At 39.1% G+C, this 19,665-nt stretch overlaps 1 protein-coding gene and 1 pseudogene across 2 annotated transcripts in view; both read left to right on the top strand.

Moving 5' to 3' along the window:
- Positions 1–2,127: 2,127 nt before the first annotated feature.
- The window catches only part of UBE2J1 (ubiquitin-conjugating enzyme E2, J1), a 22,767-nt gene continuing 5,229 nt past the window's right edge, over positions 2,128–19,665 (top strand). Inside the window, exons 1-7 of one of the 2 annotated variants that reach the window (XM_012638245.1) lie at positions 2,128–2,495; positions 8,432–8,505; positions 9,462–9,593; positions 12,811–12,895; positions 13,046–13,151; positions 16,095–16,224; positions 17,839–17,958. In XM_012638245.1, coding sequence (XP_012493699.1) covers positions 2,465–2,495; positions 8,432–8,505; positions 9,462–9,593; positions 12,811–12,895; positions 13,046–13,151; positions 16,095–16,224; positions 17,839–17,958 — 678 coding nt within the window. In that variant the 5' untranslated portion in view covers positions 2,128–2,464. The remainder of the gene's footprint in view (positions 2,496–8,431; positions 8,506–9,461; positions 9,594–12,810; positions 12,896–13,045; positions 13,152–16,094; positions 16,225–17,838; positions 17,959–19,665) is intronic. The other variant, XM_012638246.1, reaches the window with a different exon arrangement.
- LOC105805356 lies at positions 10,595–10,787 on the top strand (annotated as a pseudogene).

Raw genomic sequence — 19,665 nt, 5'->3', positions numbered from 1 at the left:
CACTTTATATATCTCCATAATATTTTCTTCTGAAATACAGTATCGGAAAAGTGTTAAAATAGAATGAGCAGGTGAGGCATATCTTGAGCATAGCAGAAACTGAGAAAAAAACCGAGGCATTTTTCCCTCCCAGTTCTCTCAGCCCGCCACCAGATGGTAAGCAAAAGCATAACCGTTAGACCTGCAATGCAGCAAAGTAGGGCGAACAAAAAACAAATAGCTGCTTCCTGTCTGACATTTTTGTTCAGGTAACCAGAGTTTAAACTTGTGTCCCGATAATGACATAACCAACATCTCCATTACATTAATACCAGCTACATCCTCTGGGAAAATGTCCCATGTTTCTTATTAACTAATCCAAAGGGGAAATCCTGGGGGAAAAACAAGAGAAAAAATTATGGCAGGTATTTTTTTTTCTTTCCTGAAAAATCAAAAAACTTTTATTATAAAATATTCAAAGTAATTAATAAAATGTTTACAGTAAAGTCCATATATGGCTTTCCAAGGTATTTTTTTTCCTTAATTTTACTCTAGGAAGACACTGATATAAATATCAGTCTGAGGGATAATAGCACTGCAACGGGTAAAACAAGTAGTCCAGATGGTTAATGGTAGATATTTTTAGTATAGAAAAATACATATTGTACAATGGGATTTCAATTCTTAAAATACCCATGCTTTATAAATAAAGTCTTAAGATAAATATACCAAACTATTAATTATGGCCATTTCTAAGCAGGAGGATTATGGGAGATTTGGATATTGTTCATATTTCAAATATTGAACAATAATCACGTATTGCTCATATGATCAAGAAAAAAACACCGTTTTAAAAAATAAATTTTTAATTTTTTTTTTTTAGTGATGGGATCTTGCCCACTATGTTGCCAGACTGGAGTGTAGAATCAGGCACAGTCAGACAGCACTATTACCTTATCTCCTAGACTCAGCTGTCCTCCCACCTCAGACTCCCAATCAGCCATGACTACAGGCGCACCACAGGGCCTGGCCAAAAAATAAGAAAAGTTTTAAATGCTGAAGAATAAATATCTCAAAGTGTGTGATCCAAAAATAGCTCTGAGGTTCTAAGTTGCATATCCTCTTTTCAAAGGGTAGAACAAAAAGGCCTTGCGTGACACAAGACAGTCTGATTCCTTTTTAGTGTAGCAAAAACAACGCAGGTTTCAGAGTCAGGAGATCTGGACTTGAATCAGGGTTCTTTCATTTTCTGGATAAGTCATTGAAGCTTTTCTTAAATGAGTCGTTGAAGCTTTAAGAACCTCTGTAAGGCCGGGCACAGTGGCTCACGTCTGTAATCCTAGCACTTTGGGAGGCCGAGGCAGGCAGATCGTTTGAGTGCAGGAGTTCGAGACCAGCCTGAGTAAGAGCGAGACCCCGTCTCTACTAAAAAATAGAAAGAAATTAGCTGGACAACTAAAAAAATATATATAGAAAAAAATTAGCCGGGCATGGTGGCTACACGCCTGTAGTCCCAGCTACTCGGGAGCCTGAAGCAGTAGGATTGCTTGAGCCCAGGAGTTTGAGGTTGCTGTGAGCTAGGCTGACGCCACAGCACTCTAGCCCGGGCAACAGAGACCCTGTCTCAAAAAGAAAAGAAAAGAAATAGAAAAATCTCCCGCAATGCCTAAAACAGTGTCTTGCACCTAACTAATCACATTTCCTGAGGAAAAAAATGTTATAAAAATCCTACTCCATTCTCTTATTAGTGGTTTTCCCCTTCCCCACTTAACTCCCTCCCTACCCCGAACAGCTACTGGATGGATCTAGAAACAAAGCACTTCACAGACTCTGCGGTCCAGCGCGCGGACAGCCGGGCTGCGGGCAGCTTTGCAGCCGGAGCCCGGAGCCCGGCGCCCCCTCAGAGCTCTCGAGGGCCCGGGGGTCCCGGACCCCGCCCGTAGCGGGAGGACCGGGGCCGCTTCCGGCCAGGCGGTTCCTCTGTGAAACCGCGAGCGCCTGGGGACCCCGGATGGTCCCGGCGGAAGGTCGGCCTTTGGGGGGCCGAGGCGACAGGGCGAGGGCGCCGCTCGCTCTTGCAGACTGACCGACCGCCACGAAGCGACTGCCACGTCAGGACAACTTCACAAAACCCGGACGAGGGCGGGTGACGCAAGCCAAGGGCCGCGGCAGGGTTGGGCCTGCGGCCAGACCAGGAGGCTGACCTCCAGCCCGGGCGCCCGGTTCAGCGATACCCCGGCCGGCGCCGGCGCCTGCCCGGCCCTGAGGGAGGCGGGGAAACAGGAAGGAGGCGGCGCCATCAGAAGCCCGCGCCTCGCCCGCACCCTCACCATCCCGCCCGCAGTCCGGGCTGGACTGGCCGGCGTCTGCGGAAGCTCCCTCGGCCAGGCCCAGTCTGCCCGAGCCGCGCTGAGACCTGGACAGCGGCAGCGCGGAGAGGAGGTGGCAGCAGGCCGGGAGGCCGGAGCCGGGCCAGCGACCCGCCATGGAGACCCGCTACAACCTGAAGAGTCCGGGTGAGGACGGCTAGGGGCGGTGGGCAGGGAGGGCGAAGTGACCCTGGACTCCGGTCCAGGTGCCACGGTGCCCTCGCGTCCGCCACCACTCGCGACTCTGCTCCCGGTTTCGCGCTCTACGCGAGACCGCCGCCTGCCCGGGAAGTGCAGGCCGCAGGGCGGGGTGGCGGGGCGGGCAGCCACTGCCAATCCCCGGGGACTGATCAGCGCCCCGCAGCACCCAGCCTCTCCCTTCCCTCATCTTCGCCCATACATCTGGGTCGTAAGCTTATCCCTAAGGACAGGTGTAAAAGTGTTGTCCGTGGGTAATAATCAACAGCCTCTTGCTCTACCTGCATCCTGAACACCGTCGTTATCCCTTCTCCGGACTTTTATTAGCCATTTGAGTCACATTTAAGGATTTGGTAGTTTAAATATCTATTTACAGCATTTGGGGCAAATAGAGTTACAGACGTGAAGGAAATGTTCTGTAACTAAGCTAGTTAGCCAAAGAGCTAAAACAAAACAAAACAAAAACAGCTAGATGAGCCATGTATTTGAGAGCTAACCTTGATTTTTGCCAAACTGGCTAATATGAAATTATATCCGTGTTAAGTCTTACACATTTCCTTTCCTGCATTGAATGCTCCTGCTTCATTTACACAAGCAGTCCAAACAATCCTAGCCTCCAATTATTTTCTGGTGCATTATAAAGATATAAGAAAAGTAACCAGCTCTCTCAGATTAAGGCAAACTTGAAATGAATCATTGGATTCTGTAAATGGTATTTATTTTATTTGTACCTTGATAAGTATGTCAGAAGGGAAAAACTCTGCAGTTCAGCTCTGAGTGATAAATCCTGGGATATTAGTGATGGTTTGACCAACTCTTGCTGCTGCTTAAAATTTCCTTCCAAAAAAGCTGCTTCTCAGTAGGAATCAGCAAGACTAGCATCCTTATGGAAAGAGTTAATATTGTTAATCTTTGAATTTTTTTAAAGGTTTCAGAATATGCAAAAATTTGAGAAAAGCCTGAGGATATTGATTGAACAGAGCTTTGTTAGCCTGAGTGCTGTCAGGCTGAGAAATGGCCTTGGGTAACCAAGTGTGTAGAATTGATCAGAACAGTTTGGGGACGGGATCATAGACTCCTTTAAAAATCTGGTGAAGTCTGTGGGTGCTCCAGGAATTACATTTATACAATTAATTTCAGTGGGTTCATGATGCCCCCCAAGCCCATCTCTTAAGAACCCCAGAAAAAAAAGATGAATGAGAAAGAGGGAGAGAAAAGCTTAATTTTTAAGCTTAGGTAAAATGATTGAATTACTTAGATTATGATTTAAATAAAACTAGTAGGGTAAAAATATATGGTGACTCCTTGGTCACATGGTTCATTAGGGACAGCAGAAGTACTTGGAACCTCTGGAGAATAACACAAATGTGAGTAGTAGTGCAGTTTGCAGTGGAGAACTGGTGGAACCAAAGAGGTTGTTGTCAGAGGACATTGCTCAAAATTGATAGGCTATCATACCTGATATTATGATAAGCTTTTAAAATTCTCTAGAATTTTGTACAATTCCAAAGTATGTGACCTATTGTCAGCTGGTTGAGCTTTGGTTGACATCCTTTTAGCTGTATCATAAATTGCTTCTTCCTCTCTTCGGTTTCATTTCCTCAAAGATGGTGTTGCTGCTCTAAAAAAAGAGAATGCTTTAAAACATTTTTTTTTTTTTTTGTTACTGTGTGGATTATTGGAGTTCCTGGAGAAGGTGAATTAGGTGAGATATAGGACTTATTGAAAATGCTGGAAGGCATAGTGAAAGTTTTATTGTTTTATTCTCAGAACTCTGGTATTTTTAGAGTAATGCCTATGTGAAAGGAAGTGGTTAAAAACACCACCCTTTACTCTATCTGCTGTGGGGTTGTTTTAGAGGTATGAATGGAAAAATTAAGTAAAAACAATTAGAAGAGAAACCTTCCTAAGGAAGCTACTTAAAGGTCTAGTGGGAGCCAGTCTAGATGATGAGTTGGAGGATGGGGGCCAGAGCAGCACTGCAGGTAACTGGTTAAGGGCCAATGTATTAGCATGTGGTTAATAAATTTATTCATTTAATAGGTGATAAAACATTTTAATTTTTGTTTTTTTTTGGAATGGACTTGTGATTTTGGACAGAACTTTTGTGTGTCATTTCATAAGCCTCTGACTAACCTATCAGTATTTGTCTCAGGATCAAGCTCCCTGATCCCTGTTTGTCCAAGGTACTATGGTCTTACAGTACGAAGCAGGGAGACCTGTGTATAAAGAACCTCCTTTGGCAGCTTCCTCCAAAGGGGCCTATGGACATGTGCAGCAGGTGATGGGAATATAAGAGACTGGTACAAAGGTACCCACTATGTCTACCAGAAGCCTAGGAATTATCCTATGCATGGCATTGGTGTCAACTGCACCTTTATGCTAATCCTCTCAAACCTTAATGTCCAACTCAGACCCTTCTCCTAAGCTATAAATACATAGAATTTACTGGTGACGCCACATCTTCAGCTAGGTTTCCCATAGATTGAAAAAAAATCTCTGCAAGGTATTAAAACCAAACATCAGTTTTCTCTCCTCCACCAAACTTGCATCTCACCCTAATATTCCATATCCCAGGGACTGACATCACCCAGGCACCCATGGGAGTCATTTTTGATTTCTTGGTCTACTCCTTTGCTCCACCCATGTCCTGAAGCACACACAACACAGACACATATACACATGTGTGTGAGCACACACAGACACACATATATCTAATCAGTTACTTTTGTCACCAGATCAATGAAAACAAAACAAAAACCTATCAGATCACTCCTCAAATTGAAAAATTTTTGGTAGCTTCCTTGTAGCTGTGGATAAAGTTCAAAGTAAAATGTGTGGCTTGGCCTACAGGGCTGCTCATGATTTGACCCTTTCCGTCCTCACCAGACTCATCACTCAGCACTCATACCTTCCTTTGCATTCTCACTATTTATCCATTTTGCCCAAACAACTCCCCAGGTGGAGTAGCTTTTCTCATACGCCTTGGTCCTTGTTGGAACCTCTGCTTGCAATGCCTTCCCTTTAATTTGTCTGAAATTCCTATTAATTCCTATTGTCCAGATCCTCTAGGCAGACCAAGGTAGTCCCTATATGTACTTGTACATACTTGGTCAGTATTACCACGTTTTGTTGTAATTATTTTCATGTCTTTCTGTACTCACTGTTATGGAGGGCAAGAAGCAGGTCTTAGTCATTTTTCTATCTCTGACACGCAAACATTCTTTAAATATTTGTTGAACTAAGACCCTTGCAGAGTCTTTTTGGGCAGAACATCAGTCCTTAAATATTTCCTTACGTGCCTTCATTATGGGAGCAGGAACAGGCAGTTATACCTGCCTCCTGAGGCTCAGCCTCGTCTCTAGGGCAGTAGTTTCCAAACCTGACCAGAATAACTTGGACAGCATTCCTAGTCTCCACCCCTTCCCAGGGCTTCTCAGATTTTTATCTGCCCAGATGGGACACTCTAGTCATTCCTCTAAAGGAGGACAAGAGAAAGTGTCCGGGAAACCTTCCTGAGGAAGCTACTTAAAATAAAGGTCTAGTGGGAACCAGTCTAGAAGATGAGGTGGAGGATGGGGGCCAGAGCAGCCTTGCAGGCTGAGGAAACACAATTTAGAAAGGCCTGGAGTAGAGAGAAGGTGGAGTGTGTTCAAAGAGTTGAACAAAGTCTTGTGTCTAGAACTTGGAGGGAGAAGGTGTCTCAATATATATGTTTCTATTCCTATATAGAATAGGAATATAGCATTTATCATGCTGTTTTGTATTGACTCCCCACCAGTATAAGCTCCCTGATGAACAAAACTGTATTTTGTTTATGGTTGAAACTGTAGCATTTGGCACCTAGAAGGAACTCAATAAATAGTCGATGATCAAGTGAACAAATCTCTGCCTATAGGGGCTCAGTTCAGAATAGAAGATGGAAAAGAATATTAATAATTATGAAGTAGGATAGTGACTTAAGAACTTTTTTTTTTTGAGACAGAGTCTCACTCTGTTGCCCCAGACAGAGTGCAGTGGCATCATCATAACTCCTACAACCTTAAACTCCTGGGTTCAAGTGATCCTCCTGCCTCAGCCTCCTGAGTTGCTGGGACTACAGGTGCACACCACCAGGCCCGGCTGATTTTTCTATTTTTAGTAGAGACGGGGTCTCGCTCTTGTTCAGGTTGGTCTCCAACTCTTGAGTCAAGCAGTCCTCTCTCCTCAGCCTCCCCGAGTGCTAGGATTACAGGCGTGAGCCAACGCACCTGGCCGACTTAAGAACTTTTTTAAGTCTAAGAACCCTTAATTCAAATGAAATTTTATGCAAAAGTCCTGATACACACCAAACTGGTTGTATATGTGTAGGGATTACTTCTCAGTTAACTTCTCTCTGCATAACATAACTTTCTCCCCAACCTCTGTCTCTACACATTTTATTTTTGTTAGTCCCTTTACCTATTCATATCCACTTGGGTAATTCCTACTGTCTTTTCTTTCAAATGTACCTGACCCCTTTTCTCTTGTCTGCTCTAAAGTTATTTATCTACATGGTCCTCCCAACATCTGGGCATATGTCTCTTATAGCGCATATTGAACTGCATCAGTGGTTTTAAGCAGAGGTTTGAGAAGCCTTTTCCCTGGCTTTGCCATTCCATGCCAGTATCTGACACTTTTTAGCACTTAAAGTTTGAGAGGGTTGGGATCCAGAGCACATATCAAAGGATTGAACTTTGAGAACCAACAGGGAAGGAGAGGGGGTGCAGATACATATAGGATTGTAGATCGTGATGGTCTTCTGAGTGCATTCCTGCTAACAGTCATTTATTGTGTAGATAAAAGGCTGAGCCATTAACTGAAAGCAGTGAAAGAGAGGAGAGATGAGAACAGGTGTGCAGTAGTCTTAGAGTACTATGTGGAGCTAGTGAGCTGGTATGCTTCCTAGAGAAATGTAGGATCATTAGGAGGTATTATGTCCCTGAGGAGGTTGTTGGTAATGACTCTTTAATGGCATAGATGTGCCAGCCTTTATGACTTTTTTTCCCCTTTCAGTAATGCTCAGTTTGGGTATAGAAACTAAATAAGAAGATGGTTGTGTTGGGTCAGCCAGAGTTGAATTTTATTAGGGGAGCATGAATAAAAGAGGGACTCCTAAGAGCCAAGGGTGTGGATAAAGAGAGAAGTGAATGTAGGTATGGGTGGGGTGAAGAAAGTAGTGGGCTTTTAATTAAGCTGAAGAGTGATTTGAAAAAGGAATTTAATTAGGGCCATGGAGGTTCAATGAACTCAGGGGACAGTCCCATTAAGTTAATGTAAAATAGTGGGTGGAAAGTCACATGAGGTTGAGGATACAGGAGGGGTTTACTGTTCACCCAGCGTGAGATCCTGAAGGCACATTTTTGTTAACACAGACATTTTAAGAAGGTAGAGTCAGACTACCTATTTGGAATCCTGTCATTTACTAGCTGTATGACCTTGAGCAACTTATGTAATCTTTCCTTGTCTCAGCTTCCTCATCTAGAAAATGGGGATAAAAATAGTACCTATCTAGTAGTGTTGTTTTGAGGATTAAATGAGTTAATGTTTGTACCACATTTTGATAAATGCTACCATATAGGAAATATATATAAGTATATATTAAATAAAAATAGTATCTTCCCTATATATTAATTTTATATATAGCTCTTCAAAAGTGTGCCATTCTTCTAATGTCTAGCAACCATTTCCTTCCTCTCTCCCTCCATTACTGTTATCCCATAATTAAACTTTACCATATGCTCAGTTGAACTAGTTCTCTATACGTTTTTCATTGAAGTAGGAACTTTTTCATTAGGCTTGTAAGTCTTATTAATCACTTAGAAAAGCATATTTTAAATGTCTTTATTTTTTTAATTTTATTTTAGCTGTTAAACGTTTAATGAAAGAAGCAGCAGAATTGAAAGATCCAACAGATCATTACCATGCACAACCTTTAGAGGTTAGTTTCTATCTCCATATTCTTCATATGGATTTTGATACTTTAATATTTAAAACATTCTTTAAAATTGCTTTTCGTTGCTTTGAGTCATTATAGATGTATTTGATGTAGTTTACTGATACATTCTATTCCCTATATTTCCTGAGTATTTCATTAGCCAATCAGACATTTTAGAAGAAGCAGATTTCTATTCTCTGTAAAATGGGTCTTAGATGCTAAGCTGAAGATAGTGGGTGTTAGGTCTTGAGTATGAGGGAGGGGAAGTGGAAATAACCCCAGACTCTTCACAGTATGGAAAGCCAGCCCCTTGAGAAGTCTTTGCAGCTACCCTGGGCTTTTTGCACAAATGCCTCTACCTCTCTTCAGTTTTCTCATCTGTAAAAGGAGGGTATTTAACTGTGCTCAGTCAGGCTTTCATGGTAATAGAATAAAAATATAATAATATATGTGCAAGTTTTTTGCAAACTGAAAAGTACTTGGTAACTATAAGATGACATTAATAGCAAATGTATTATTATTACTGACCATTTATAAATAAGCTCTTATGCATCTGTAAGGGTTAAGTTTTAAAGATTTGTTAAAATAACCCAAATTTATAGTAATTATTTGATTATATGATAATTATCACTAATTGGTATTCTTTCAAGGATTAATTTCAATTAAATCTGTATCTTATTTATGAATACATAACAACACTCAGAAATTTTTAATGCATTTATTTAAAAAAGATTTTAGTTCTTATGGGACATGAAAACGGGATTAAATAGCCTTTATTTATAACCTTTACTTATTCATAACTTTTATTCTTAAGACATCTTGTGCATTAGAAACTGTCCTAGGAATAATATAAAACATTCACTTTTTCTCACCCAGTAATATTTCTAATATTCAGATTGATAAAAATGATCAAACTTTTTAATGTTATTTATTCCTTGTGGGTTATTATTTTTGTTCAGGATAACCTTTTTGAATGGCACTTCACAGTTAGAGGGCCCCCAGATTCTGATTTTGATGGAGGAGTTTATCATGGGCGGATAGTACTGCCACCAGAGTATCCCATGAAACCACCAAGCATTATTCTCCTAACGGTAAGACTTCCTGGCTTGTGGCTTAACTCTTCCCGGTAGCTTCAAAATATAGTCAGCATACTCATTTTCACTAGGAAATAAAGTGGAACATTATTATAATATTGCCTTTGGGGTCCAAGCCCTGGAATTGCAATTTTTTCCCTCCAAAATAATTCCTAGGAAGCTGACACACCTGAGAAATGCTAAAGATACTAAGGAATGTATAAGTGTCATAGCACATTTGTTAGGATTTGATGAATTAATGTACGCAAAGTGCTGGGCACACAGTCTCTAGCACTTACTCTGGTAAGTACTCTATAAAGAATAGCTAATGTTATTGTACCTTGTAGTCACATCATCTCCTTCAACTTCCCATCTTTCTTACACTTTTCTATGGTTTCCTATCTTTATAATGAGAATAATGATACCTACCTCATTGAATCTATGTGGGATTAAGTGTGAGTATCTTATTGTATAGTTCTTAGAATAGGGCCTGATATAGAGTCCTCAGTAAGTGTTAGCTGTATTATTACTGTTTATATCTCAGAATTTTTCTCCATTTGTACATACCATATCTTCATATTGATCTAATTCTAATTAGAATTATTGATCTAATTCCTCTCTTAATTGTTAAGCTTTCCTTCCCTCATTACCTTTCATTTATAAATAGGTTTAATTCCCTCCTGAACTTGAAAAAAGAAAAACAAACACAAAAACCTTTTTGTATCTGTTGATAATATAAGCTCTTCCTGTTTTTCTCTTTGATAACCTCCACAGCATCCTTACTTTAGTTTAGCTGCTGTCTGGCCTCCACACATAGCACTCTGATAAAACATGCTTACTACACCAATCTCAGAGACCAGTTTGAGAAATCTCAGTGCCTCTTCTCAGTCTACATCCTGTTCCATCTAAGCTAAACATCTGACCCACAGGGTAGCAAACGGTGAAACAAAAAGGTGTTCGTCAATAAATTCCAAATTAGACCCGCGACCCAGCACCTGTGCACTTAGGGCCCGCCAATCATGCCTGAGGGTGTGCCCCTGGCCACCTACCTGAAAGCGTTGGCAGCCAGCCTCCTAGCCATGTGCATGGGGGTCGAAGTGGTGCACAGGTACTGGGTGCACAGACCTGAAATTCCACCAAAGCCTGGAGAACTCAGAACAACTTTTGGGACTGAAAGAGAGACAACATGAACCTCAAATTTCTCAGCAGTAGTAACTTAAATACAACTATGCCAAGAATTCAGTGAATAATATTGTCTTAAATATGCATTTTTAAAAAAATTTATTGAGTCAAACTACTTGTTCTTAAGCACCTAGTCCAATGCTAAGTGCAAGAGGAGATGCTCAGTACGTTGAAATTTAATTATGGTTTGACCAGTTTTCTTGAAAACTGCCAAAGTACATATCATCTGCTTTTTGAATGTGATTTGAAAGGCATTTAGTCTTGAATATCATGTGAGATAGAGTATTTGCAGGGATACTATATGTGTTTTCTTGATTTAATGTAAATCAACAGTAAAATCATTTTACAACTAAATAAAAAATTCTAAATTAAGGCTGCTTTTACTTATACTTAGTATAATGGAAAGAGCATTTGTTTTAGAGCCAACAGACCTGGATTCTTACCAGTCCTCTTTCCATTACATCATGGCCAGGTTACAGAATGTGTTTGAAATTCAGCTTTTTCATCTGTCAAAAGGAATGCTATGTATGGCAAATATAAACACACTATAAAGTTCTTGGCATATAGAAGCTGCTTAACAAGTACTAGGTGATACTGAGAATTGTTAATGCTAGCAGTAGGGCTGGAGCAGGGTCAGAAGTCACTTCATTTAGTTGCTAGGTCTTGGGGAGAGCCAAGTGGCCTGGGGGGAGGGGCTGGTGCATGGGGAAACTAGTGGGTGGATAGTAGGTAGCAGCAGCTCTTTACCAACAAATACAGAAATATTTCGATAGTTAACCAATAGTATGGTCGTATTTACCACACTGGCTGAGAATCAGCTCTACCCTTCTGATATTCAAAATTGCAGTCTTTCTGGTTCACTTCCTCTCTTTTGAAAAGCTTTTTCCAACTTTCATTCAACAATTACTTTTAGACATACGTCATATACCAAGCCCTGTGGGTACAGCAGAGAAAAAGTCAAAGTCTGTGCCCACATGGAGCTTATATTCTAACTTCATTTCTCTTCTTCCTTGCCCTTCCCCTGAATATGGATAATTCTACAAGTTCAGACTTCAGCTGTTTTATTTCTATGAAGTGGCTTCAGTGATCACTTCTGAAGAGAGGTACCAAAGGTATATATATATCTTCTTCTGACATCAGCATACTGACATTTCTACCTGCCTTTTAGACATGATCAATAGCTTTCCTTCCAGCTGAGTGCAGTGGGGTGTGCCTGCAGTCCCAGCTATTTGAAAGGCTGAGGTGGGAGGATCATTTGAGCCTAGGAGTTTGAGTCCAGCCTGGGCAATATGGCAAGGCCCCATCGCTGAAAAGAAAAAAAAGATAGCTTTCCTACCAAAATATAAGATCCAAATCCAAAATTGAAATAATTATTTCTGATCTTCTTCTTCTGTGTTCCTGTCTTATTAAATAACATCATTCTTCTGAAAATCACACCTCTCTCAAAGCCTTTCTCTCCATGCCCTTCCTCACCAACATCTAGTTAGGTGATACTCAGTCCTTAGATTTTATCCTAGCCTCTTGTGTGTCTTCTCTTTTAGATTAGCTGAGCTGGGGGGCAGTGGCTCATGCCTGTAGTCCCAGTGACTTGGGATGCTGAGGTGGGAGCATCACTCGAGCCCAGGAGCTCAAGGCTGTAGTGAGCTATGATTGTACCACTGCACTCCAGTCTGAGGGACAGAGTGAGACCCCATCTCTTAAAAAAAAAAAATTCTTAACTGAGCCTAGCTCTATACTAGGCATAGGGTAGGACATCAGTAAATCTTTATATGTTAATTATTTATATTTCAGTTGTGTAACTAAGTTTCAAAAAGGTGCTATAACACCTTCTAAAAACAGTTTTAATATTCATTCAGCATCCAACAAATATTTTTGGAGTGTTTATAAGAGGACAAAAATCTTCGTTCCCTTAGAGGGTACGTTCTTTTAAAATTATTTTTAAAATAATATTTAAAATTATTATTTATATATAAATTATAAAAATATATTTATACCTTAAAAGTATAAAACATTACATATATATAATTTTTAAAATGCATTGTTTATTCATAAGGCTAATGGACGATTTGAAGTGGGCAAGAAAATCTGTTTGAGCATCTCAGGACATCATCCTGAAACTTGGCAGCCTTCATGGAGTAGTAAGTATTAATTTATTATAAATTTAAATCTCTTATAATTTTAGTCAATTCATAGTTATGAAGTATAATACCCTCTTTTTTCTCTTTTCCAGACTAAACTCAGTTTCTTTTATAAAGCAACTTAGATTGATGTTTCCTTTTTTCTTTCAGTAAGGACGGCATTATTAGCCATTATTGGGTTTATGCCAACAAAAGGAGAAGGAGCCATAGGTTCTCTAGATTATACACCCGAGGAAAGAAGAGCGCTTGCCAAAAAGTAAGTTTTGTATTTCATTCTTTGTTAAGGTCTGAATACCATTGTGGGTAATGGCTATTAGGAGGTAGGCTCTGTCTCTTACTATGTGACTTACTTTCTGAGTTACTGCGGCTACAGGATTTTACCTTAGCTTTGCTATTTTAGAAATTCAGTTGTACTAATTTCCTTGGGATGACCAGAATCTAAATAATTGATTTCATGCTATCTGGTTTTAAAAAGTAGTTGGTAGGCCGGGTGTGGTGCCTCACGCCCGTAATCCTAGCATTCTGGGAGGCCGAGGCGGGCAGATTGTTTGAGCTCAGGAGTTTGAAACCAGGCTGAGCAAGAGCGAATCCCCGTCTCTACTAAAAATAGAAAGAAATTGGCTGGGCATGGTGGCTCATGCCTGTAATCCTAGCACTCTGGGAGGCCGAGGCGGGCGGATTGTTTGAGCTCAGGAGTTCGAGACCAGCCTGAGCAAGAGCGAGACCCCATCTCTACTAAAAAAAGTAGAAAGAAATTATCTGGACAACTAAAAATATATAGAAAAAATTAGCCTGGCATGGTGGGCATGCCTGTAGTCCCAGCTACTCGGGAGGCTGAGGCAGGAGGATCGCTTGAGCCCAGGAGTTTGAGGTTGCTGTGAGCTAGGATGACGCCACGGCACTCTAGCCTGGGCAACACAGTGAGACTCTGTCTCAAAAAAAAAAAAAAAAGGAGTTGGTAATATTCCACTAAGATCGATTTTACTACAGTGGGAGATACATTCTCCAGGAAAACAATACTGGTCATTTGTCTCCACTTGGATGGTATTATAGATGGAAAAGAACCAGAGCAATTATTTATATGTAGTGTTCCACAAGATTGAAAATTCCTTGAGGGCAGAGAGGGAATCCACTTTATCCATCTTTGTATCTGCGGTATCTAGCTTATAGCAAGTGCTCAATAAATGATCTGCAATAACCCAAAGGAGATTTTCTCTATCAAGTTTTGATTGTCCAACTCGAGGATTGGCATTACCTTCTCTGTTTTTTTCCAGGTGCATTTTTATCTATAAAACCAAGATTAGTAGTTCAATTCAGGGTATCTTCTCTTTGAGTAGTGCTGAGATCTAATTCTTAATTTTGATAATTTTCCTGTTGTAGAGTCTGCTGCCTACCATCCTTCAAACATAGTTTGTTAATTAAATTATAGCACATTTTACCCTAGCACAATCCAGAGTAGGCCCTGCACAGATGTTTGTTAAATCAAATAGACTTTTTTAGCATGTGGAAGATTTGGTAGACTGCTTGGTCTCATCAGCAGCTTTTCTTTTTAAACCTTATTTCTAAATTCTGATGATATACCTTACTACTCTTCACAGATGACAATATGTACTTCGAATACATAGTGTTTGTTTTTATTTGATTTCCTATGTTAGTCTTTTATCTTGATACTTTTATCCAGTTGATTTCATGTACAAGGTAAAAAAAAATGAACTTAGATTCTTTTTCTTCTAGGCTTCTCAGTGTATATATTCTCTAGGTTCTCAGTCTATGATAGAGAAGCCTTTTTAAAAATAATTTTGCATTCAACAGTGGTAGCATGCTATGCCATGCTTATCTAAATTAATGCATTTAAAATAAACATTCTCCTTTATTTCATCTGACTTCTCAGTTAAAAGTGAATACATTTTAAGACAGATAATTTGTGTGCAACCAATTCTCAAAAGGGGTATGGATAACAGTGCTGCTTCTGGTGAAACAAAAAATCATTTATTGTGCTGGATGGAGTGGTTTACTTCTATAATCCCCAAACTTTGTGAGGCTGAGGTGGGAGGATTGCTTGAGGCCAGGAGTTCAAAACCAGCCTGGGCAACATAGCATGAAACCCCGTCTCTACAAAAAATAAAAAAATTGGCAGCGTGTGGTGGTACACACCTGCAGTCCCAGCTACTAGGGAGGCTGAGGCAGGAGGATCACTTGATCACAGGAGTTTGAGGCTGCAGTGAACTATGATGATGCTACTGTACTCCAGCCTGGGTGACAGAGTGAGACCCTGTCTCAAAACAACAACAACAAAAAACTAGTAAAAATGTCATTTATCATCAATAAATACTAAATTAATGCCACTTTTACATATATTTTGTTTATGTTGTGCTGTTTTATAAATTTAAATAACATATTCTTTGAGACCTAAAGCTTTTGAATTATATTGAACTAGAAGTACTATAAAAACAATTTTTTTAAAAGTTCAACAACGTAACAATATGTATTTCTACATATTAGTCATATTTATTTTCAGTCATTCAAATCCTCATAGCACTCTTGTGAGCTTTAGGGTAGCTTTATCTGGAATACAAAGGGAAAAATGGTAAAACAAATATATATTAGGAAATAGTCTAGTTAGCAGGTTTATCTTGAGTCTCTACTTAATATAATCAGTGATAGCTGCAGTATTTGGATTTTCCATGAGTTCTCCCAGGTCTCCCAAGTTGTGCTGCTATTTAGATGAGTAGGATTTGTGAGGTTTTTTTTTGTAGAAATATCTCTAAATTCCCATTTTTAATTGGCTTCTTTACTGCTTTACATATGTTTCTGCTAAAAGATAATTTAAGTTTTATAATGGACTTTTTTCACAGGCTTAAAATTGGCTTGTTATATGTGATCTTGAGGACAATGTAATAGAAAATTTATTTTGTTATTCTGTAGCTCTACAGCTTATTTTTCTTTAGTTTATTGAAAAAATGGACTCTAAAGCTGTATTTTTTAATGCCAACCTAACTTACACACTTGTCTCAGGACTGTAGTTATTGGCTTAATTATAATTTGCAGTCTAATTTGCAGCATGTAGATGAATGTGATGTGGAATTGTCCAGTGTTCTTATCTTTTAAATTTAATGATTCAGCATTTGAGTGTCTCAGCAAGAGGGAATTAACATTCAGCCATTTGGTTTATTCTCATAAAAAAATTGTCTCCTACCAGATCACAAGATTTCTATTGTGAAGGATGTGGCTTTGCCATGAAGGATGTCCTGTTGCCTTTAAAATCTGGAAGTGATTCAAGCCAGGCTGACCAAGAAGCCAAGGAACTGGCTAGACAAATCAGTTTTAAGGTACTATAAATTCCTAAATAAATTCTAATTGGGTGATCCTTTTGTTTACTGCTAGATTCTATTATAGATAGAAAGGAAAGCAATATGGTTCTATTGCAATAAAATTTTATAAATAAATTTTTCTTATTACAGAACTCATAATCTACATTCATAAAGGCATTATAGCATAGTGTTTAAAGCTTAGACTCTGGTACACAATGCCAGGGTTCAAATCCCAACTTAGTTGCTTATTAATAGTATGATGTCAGACATATTACTTAACCACTTTGTGCCTTGTTCTCATCTGTAAATAATAATGGTACCCATGACATCGGATTAAGCGAGTTAATACAAGCAGTACATATGTTGCATTTAGAACTGTCCCTGGTGCTTAATAAATTCTAGCTAGTATTATAGAAAATATAGATAAGCAACAAGAAGAAAATGGCAATCATCCATAATCTCATCCTGAAGAAATAACTACTGTTAATATTTTGGCTTATCTCCCTTATATCCCTTTTTCCTACATGTTTCACCCAACCATAGGATTATGTAGTATTGTGATACTTTGAGTATTGAATATTTAATTAATTAAAGTGTTAAGTAGGCTGGGTGACGTGGCTCACACCTGTAATCCTAGAATTCTGGAAGGCTGAGGCAGAAGTATTGATTGAGCTCAGGAGTTGGAGAACAGCCTGAGCAAGAGCGAGACACTGTCTCTACTAAAAATAAGCTGGGCATGGTGGTACACACTGGTAGTCCTACCTATTCGGGATGCTGGAGGATGGCTTGAGCCCAGGAGTTTGAGGTTGCAGTGAGCTATGATGATACCATTGCACTCTAGCCGGGGCAACAGAGCGAGACTCTTTCTCAAAAAAAAGAAAAAAGTTAAGTATTTAAGACTTCTGGAACTTAATTACCTTAAAAAAAAAAAGTCGGCCTGCATTAAGCAACATGCTACCTCCACCTTCTCCACTACTTTCATCCCACTGTCTTTCCGGGTCCAATTCTTGGGAGAAATTTTCTGTCTGTTTTATTAAAGTGTCTGGAAGAGGAGGTACTCAATAAATGTTGATTACTTTCTTCCTTCTGAGGATTCCTATTACACTTAAAATTGTTCTCTGAAAATCTTAGGATCACATATGTTTTGTACATCAGAATTTTTCAGATTTTAGAAAATATCTTACCCGTATCATGTATTAACTAGCCCACAGTGGGCTCTAGGGCAGTACCTTGTAATCAAATTCATTAATATTTTCTCAGCAAACCTGGGAATATTTACATTAATGTGGGATAAAGACTATTCATAGCTTCACATTAATTCATGTCAGGCTTGCCTAAAAATCACCAAAAAGCTTTTAGTTTTGGGAGCATTTTAGAACTGTGGATTATTAACCATGGGTATTAGTTTTGTCCCTCACCAGGTAACAGCTTCTAGGGAACAAGGATTGTCTGTGCGTCTTCCTATAATACCTAGCACAGTGTTGGGCACATGAGTGCCCAGTGCTTAACTGACTAATAGTAGATATTAAACCAGCAGTTAAAATAAATTCGAGAGAGGGACTTTAGTAGGTTGTGGATTATTTTGTATGTTTCTTTTTGTAACACTAACTCTTGGGTGTATCTTATTTATAGGCAGAAGTCAATTCATCTGGAAAGACTATCGCTGAGTCAGACTTAAAACACTCTTTTTCACTAAATGATTTACAAGATGATATACCTACAGCATTCCAGGGTGCTACAGCTAGTACATCGGTATGGCTCTTGTCTTTTAACATATATGTATATCTATATCATTATCATTATTTGGAATAGGAGGAAAAGATCCCTAGATCAAATATCTGAAAATTTTGGTTCTCCTAACAATGGGATTCTAGCCCAGCTGTCTGTCTAATGAATTATATTATGTTGAGCAAGTTATACATGCTTTCTGGGCCTCAGTTTTCTTTTTTGTTAAGTGGGGCTGGACTAAATATCTTTTAAGTCTTATTGTCCCTCCAGAATAATATGATTTCTTTGAAAAGCCACTTTCAGTATAGTGCTAGACTCTGAATAAAACAAAATATACATGTTAGCCACTTTCTAAATAGACGCAGTCTTTTGCAGCTTTGTTAAGCTGTATTAAGGTACTGACTTAAAGACCTAGAGCCAAACATTTGCCTTACACTTGCTGTGTACAATATAGTAGTCACTAGCCACATGCAGCCATCTATATTTAAATTTAAATTAATCCAAATTAAAGAAAGTTTAAAATTCATTTTCTCAGTCATACTAACTACATTTCAAGTGCTGTATAGCCACAGTGGCTAGTGGGTGCCACATTGGACAACGTAGGTATAGAACATTACTATCAATCATAAGTTTCTGTTGGTGATGTTTCCTTGCACGTAGTAAGTGTCCAGTAAATAATTGTTGAATAAAATAATAAATGAATGCTATGGTTGCTGTTAGTTGTGCCCTGACCTATTATCTAAAAAATTGGTGAGCCTAGGTGATCAGAGAGACTGACTAAAAAAACATGACTAGATTGGTGCTAAATAATTAGGATTATGGGGAAAAACAATGACGTTCCTTTCTGTATATAAAAGATGAACTGTCTTTTGGTGTATTTTTGGTAACAGATTGTTTTAAGTAGTCACATATTTCCTCCCGCCCCACCTCCAGTTTATAGAGGATTTTAAAGGGTTGGGAAAATTGAAATAGAAGCTGGGCAAGTACAGATTTGCCCTTTACCTACCAATAAGTTACTATAAAGTGGGACTGAATAGTCTTGAATAGGTCTCTCCTATCCAGAGAATGAGCAGGTGGGCAGAGAAAAGTAGGTTGGAAAGAGCAGGGGAGAGGGTGACTCTCTAGGGGAACTGAAGATGGAGGTATGAGAAAAAAGTATGTTGGGATGAGTATAAATCATTTTTATATGATCCCAATGTACTTTTATAAATTACAGAGGAATATAATGAATTAAAGTCAGTATATGTTTTAGTTTGAAATATTAAAAAATCTCTGATTACTTTTCATTTTTGTATTCTAATTTTTTTTTTATTTCATAAATAGTTTTTAAAAATAGAGCCATTCTATTACAAAAAGGAGGGTGATATTTTCTTTTCACCTGTTAGGACAGTCTCCTAATATTTGTGATTCATATAAACCTTTTGTGTATTTTAAATTTGTCAAGTCCCCTTGTTACATATTCCAGTTATGCGTATTCCAATGATAATTTATTTTGTAATTATTTATTGTCTATTTCACTTCCCAGAATATAAGTTCTTTTGAGAGTCAGGGCTCTTTTTCAACTTCTCCACTGTATCCCCAGTGCCTGGCTTAGTGCCTTGTATATAGTAGGTGATCGGTACATATTTGTTGATTGAATGAATGAACCTCAGGATTGGCACTTTTAAAAAATATTAGGGGCTGGGTGTGGTGGCTCATGCCTGTAATCCTAGCACTCTGGGAGGCCGAGGC

This window comes from Propithecus coquereli, unplaced genomic scaffold (genome assembly GCF_000956105.1).
Source record: "Propithecus coquereli isolate 6110/MARCELLA unplaced genomic scaffold, Pcoq_1.0 Scaffold127, whole genome shotgun sequence".
In the NCBI taxonomy this organism is placed as follows: Eukaryota; Metazoa; Chordata; class Mammalia; order Primates; family Indriidae; genus Propithecus; species Propithecus coquereli.
Note: the sequence above shows the minus strand (reverse complement) of the source record. Positions and strands in the feature narration are given on the sequence as shown.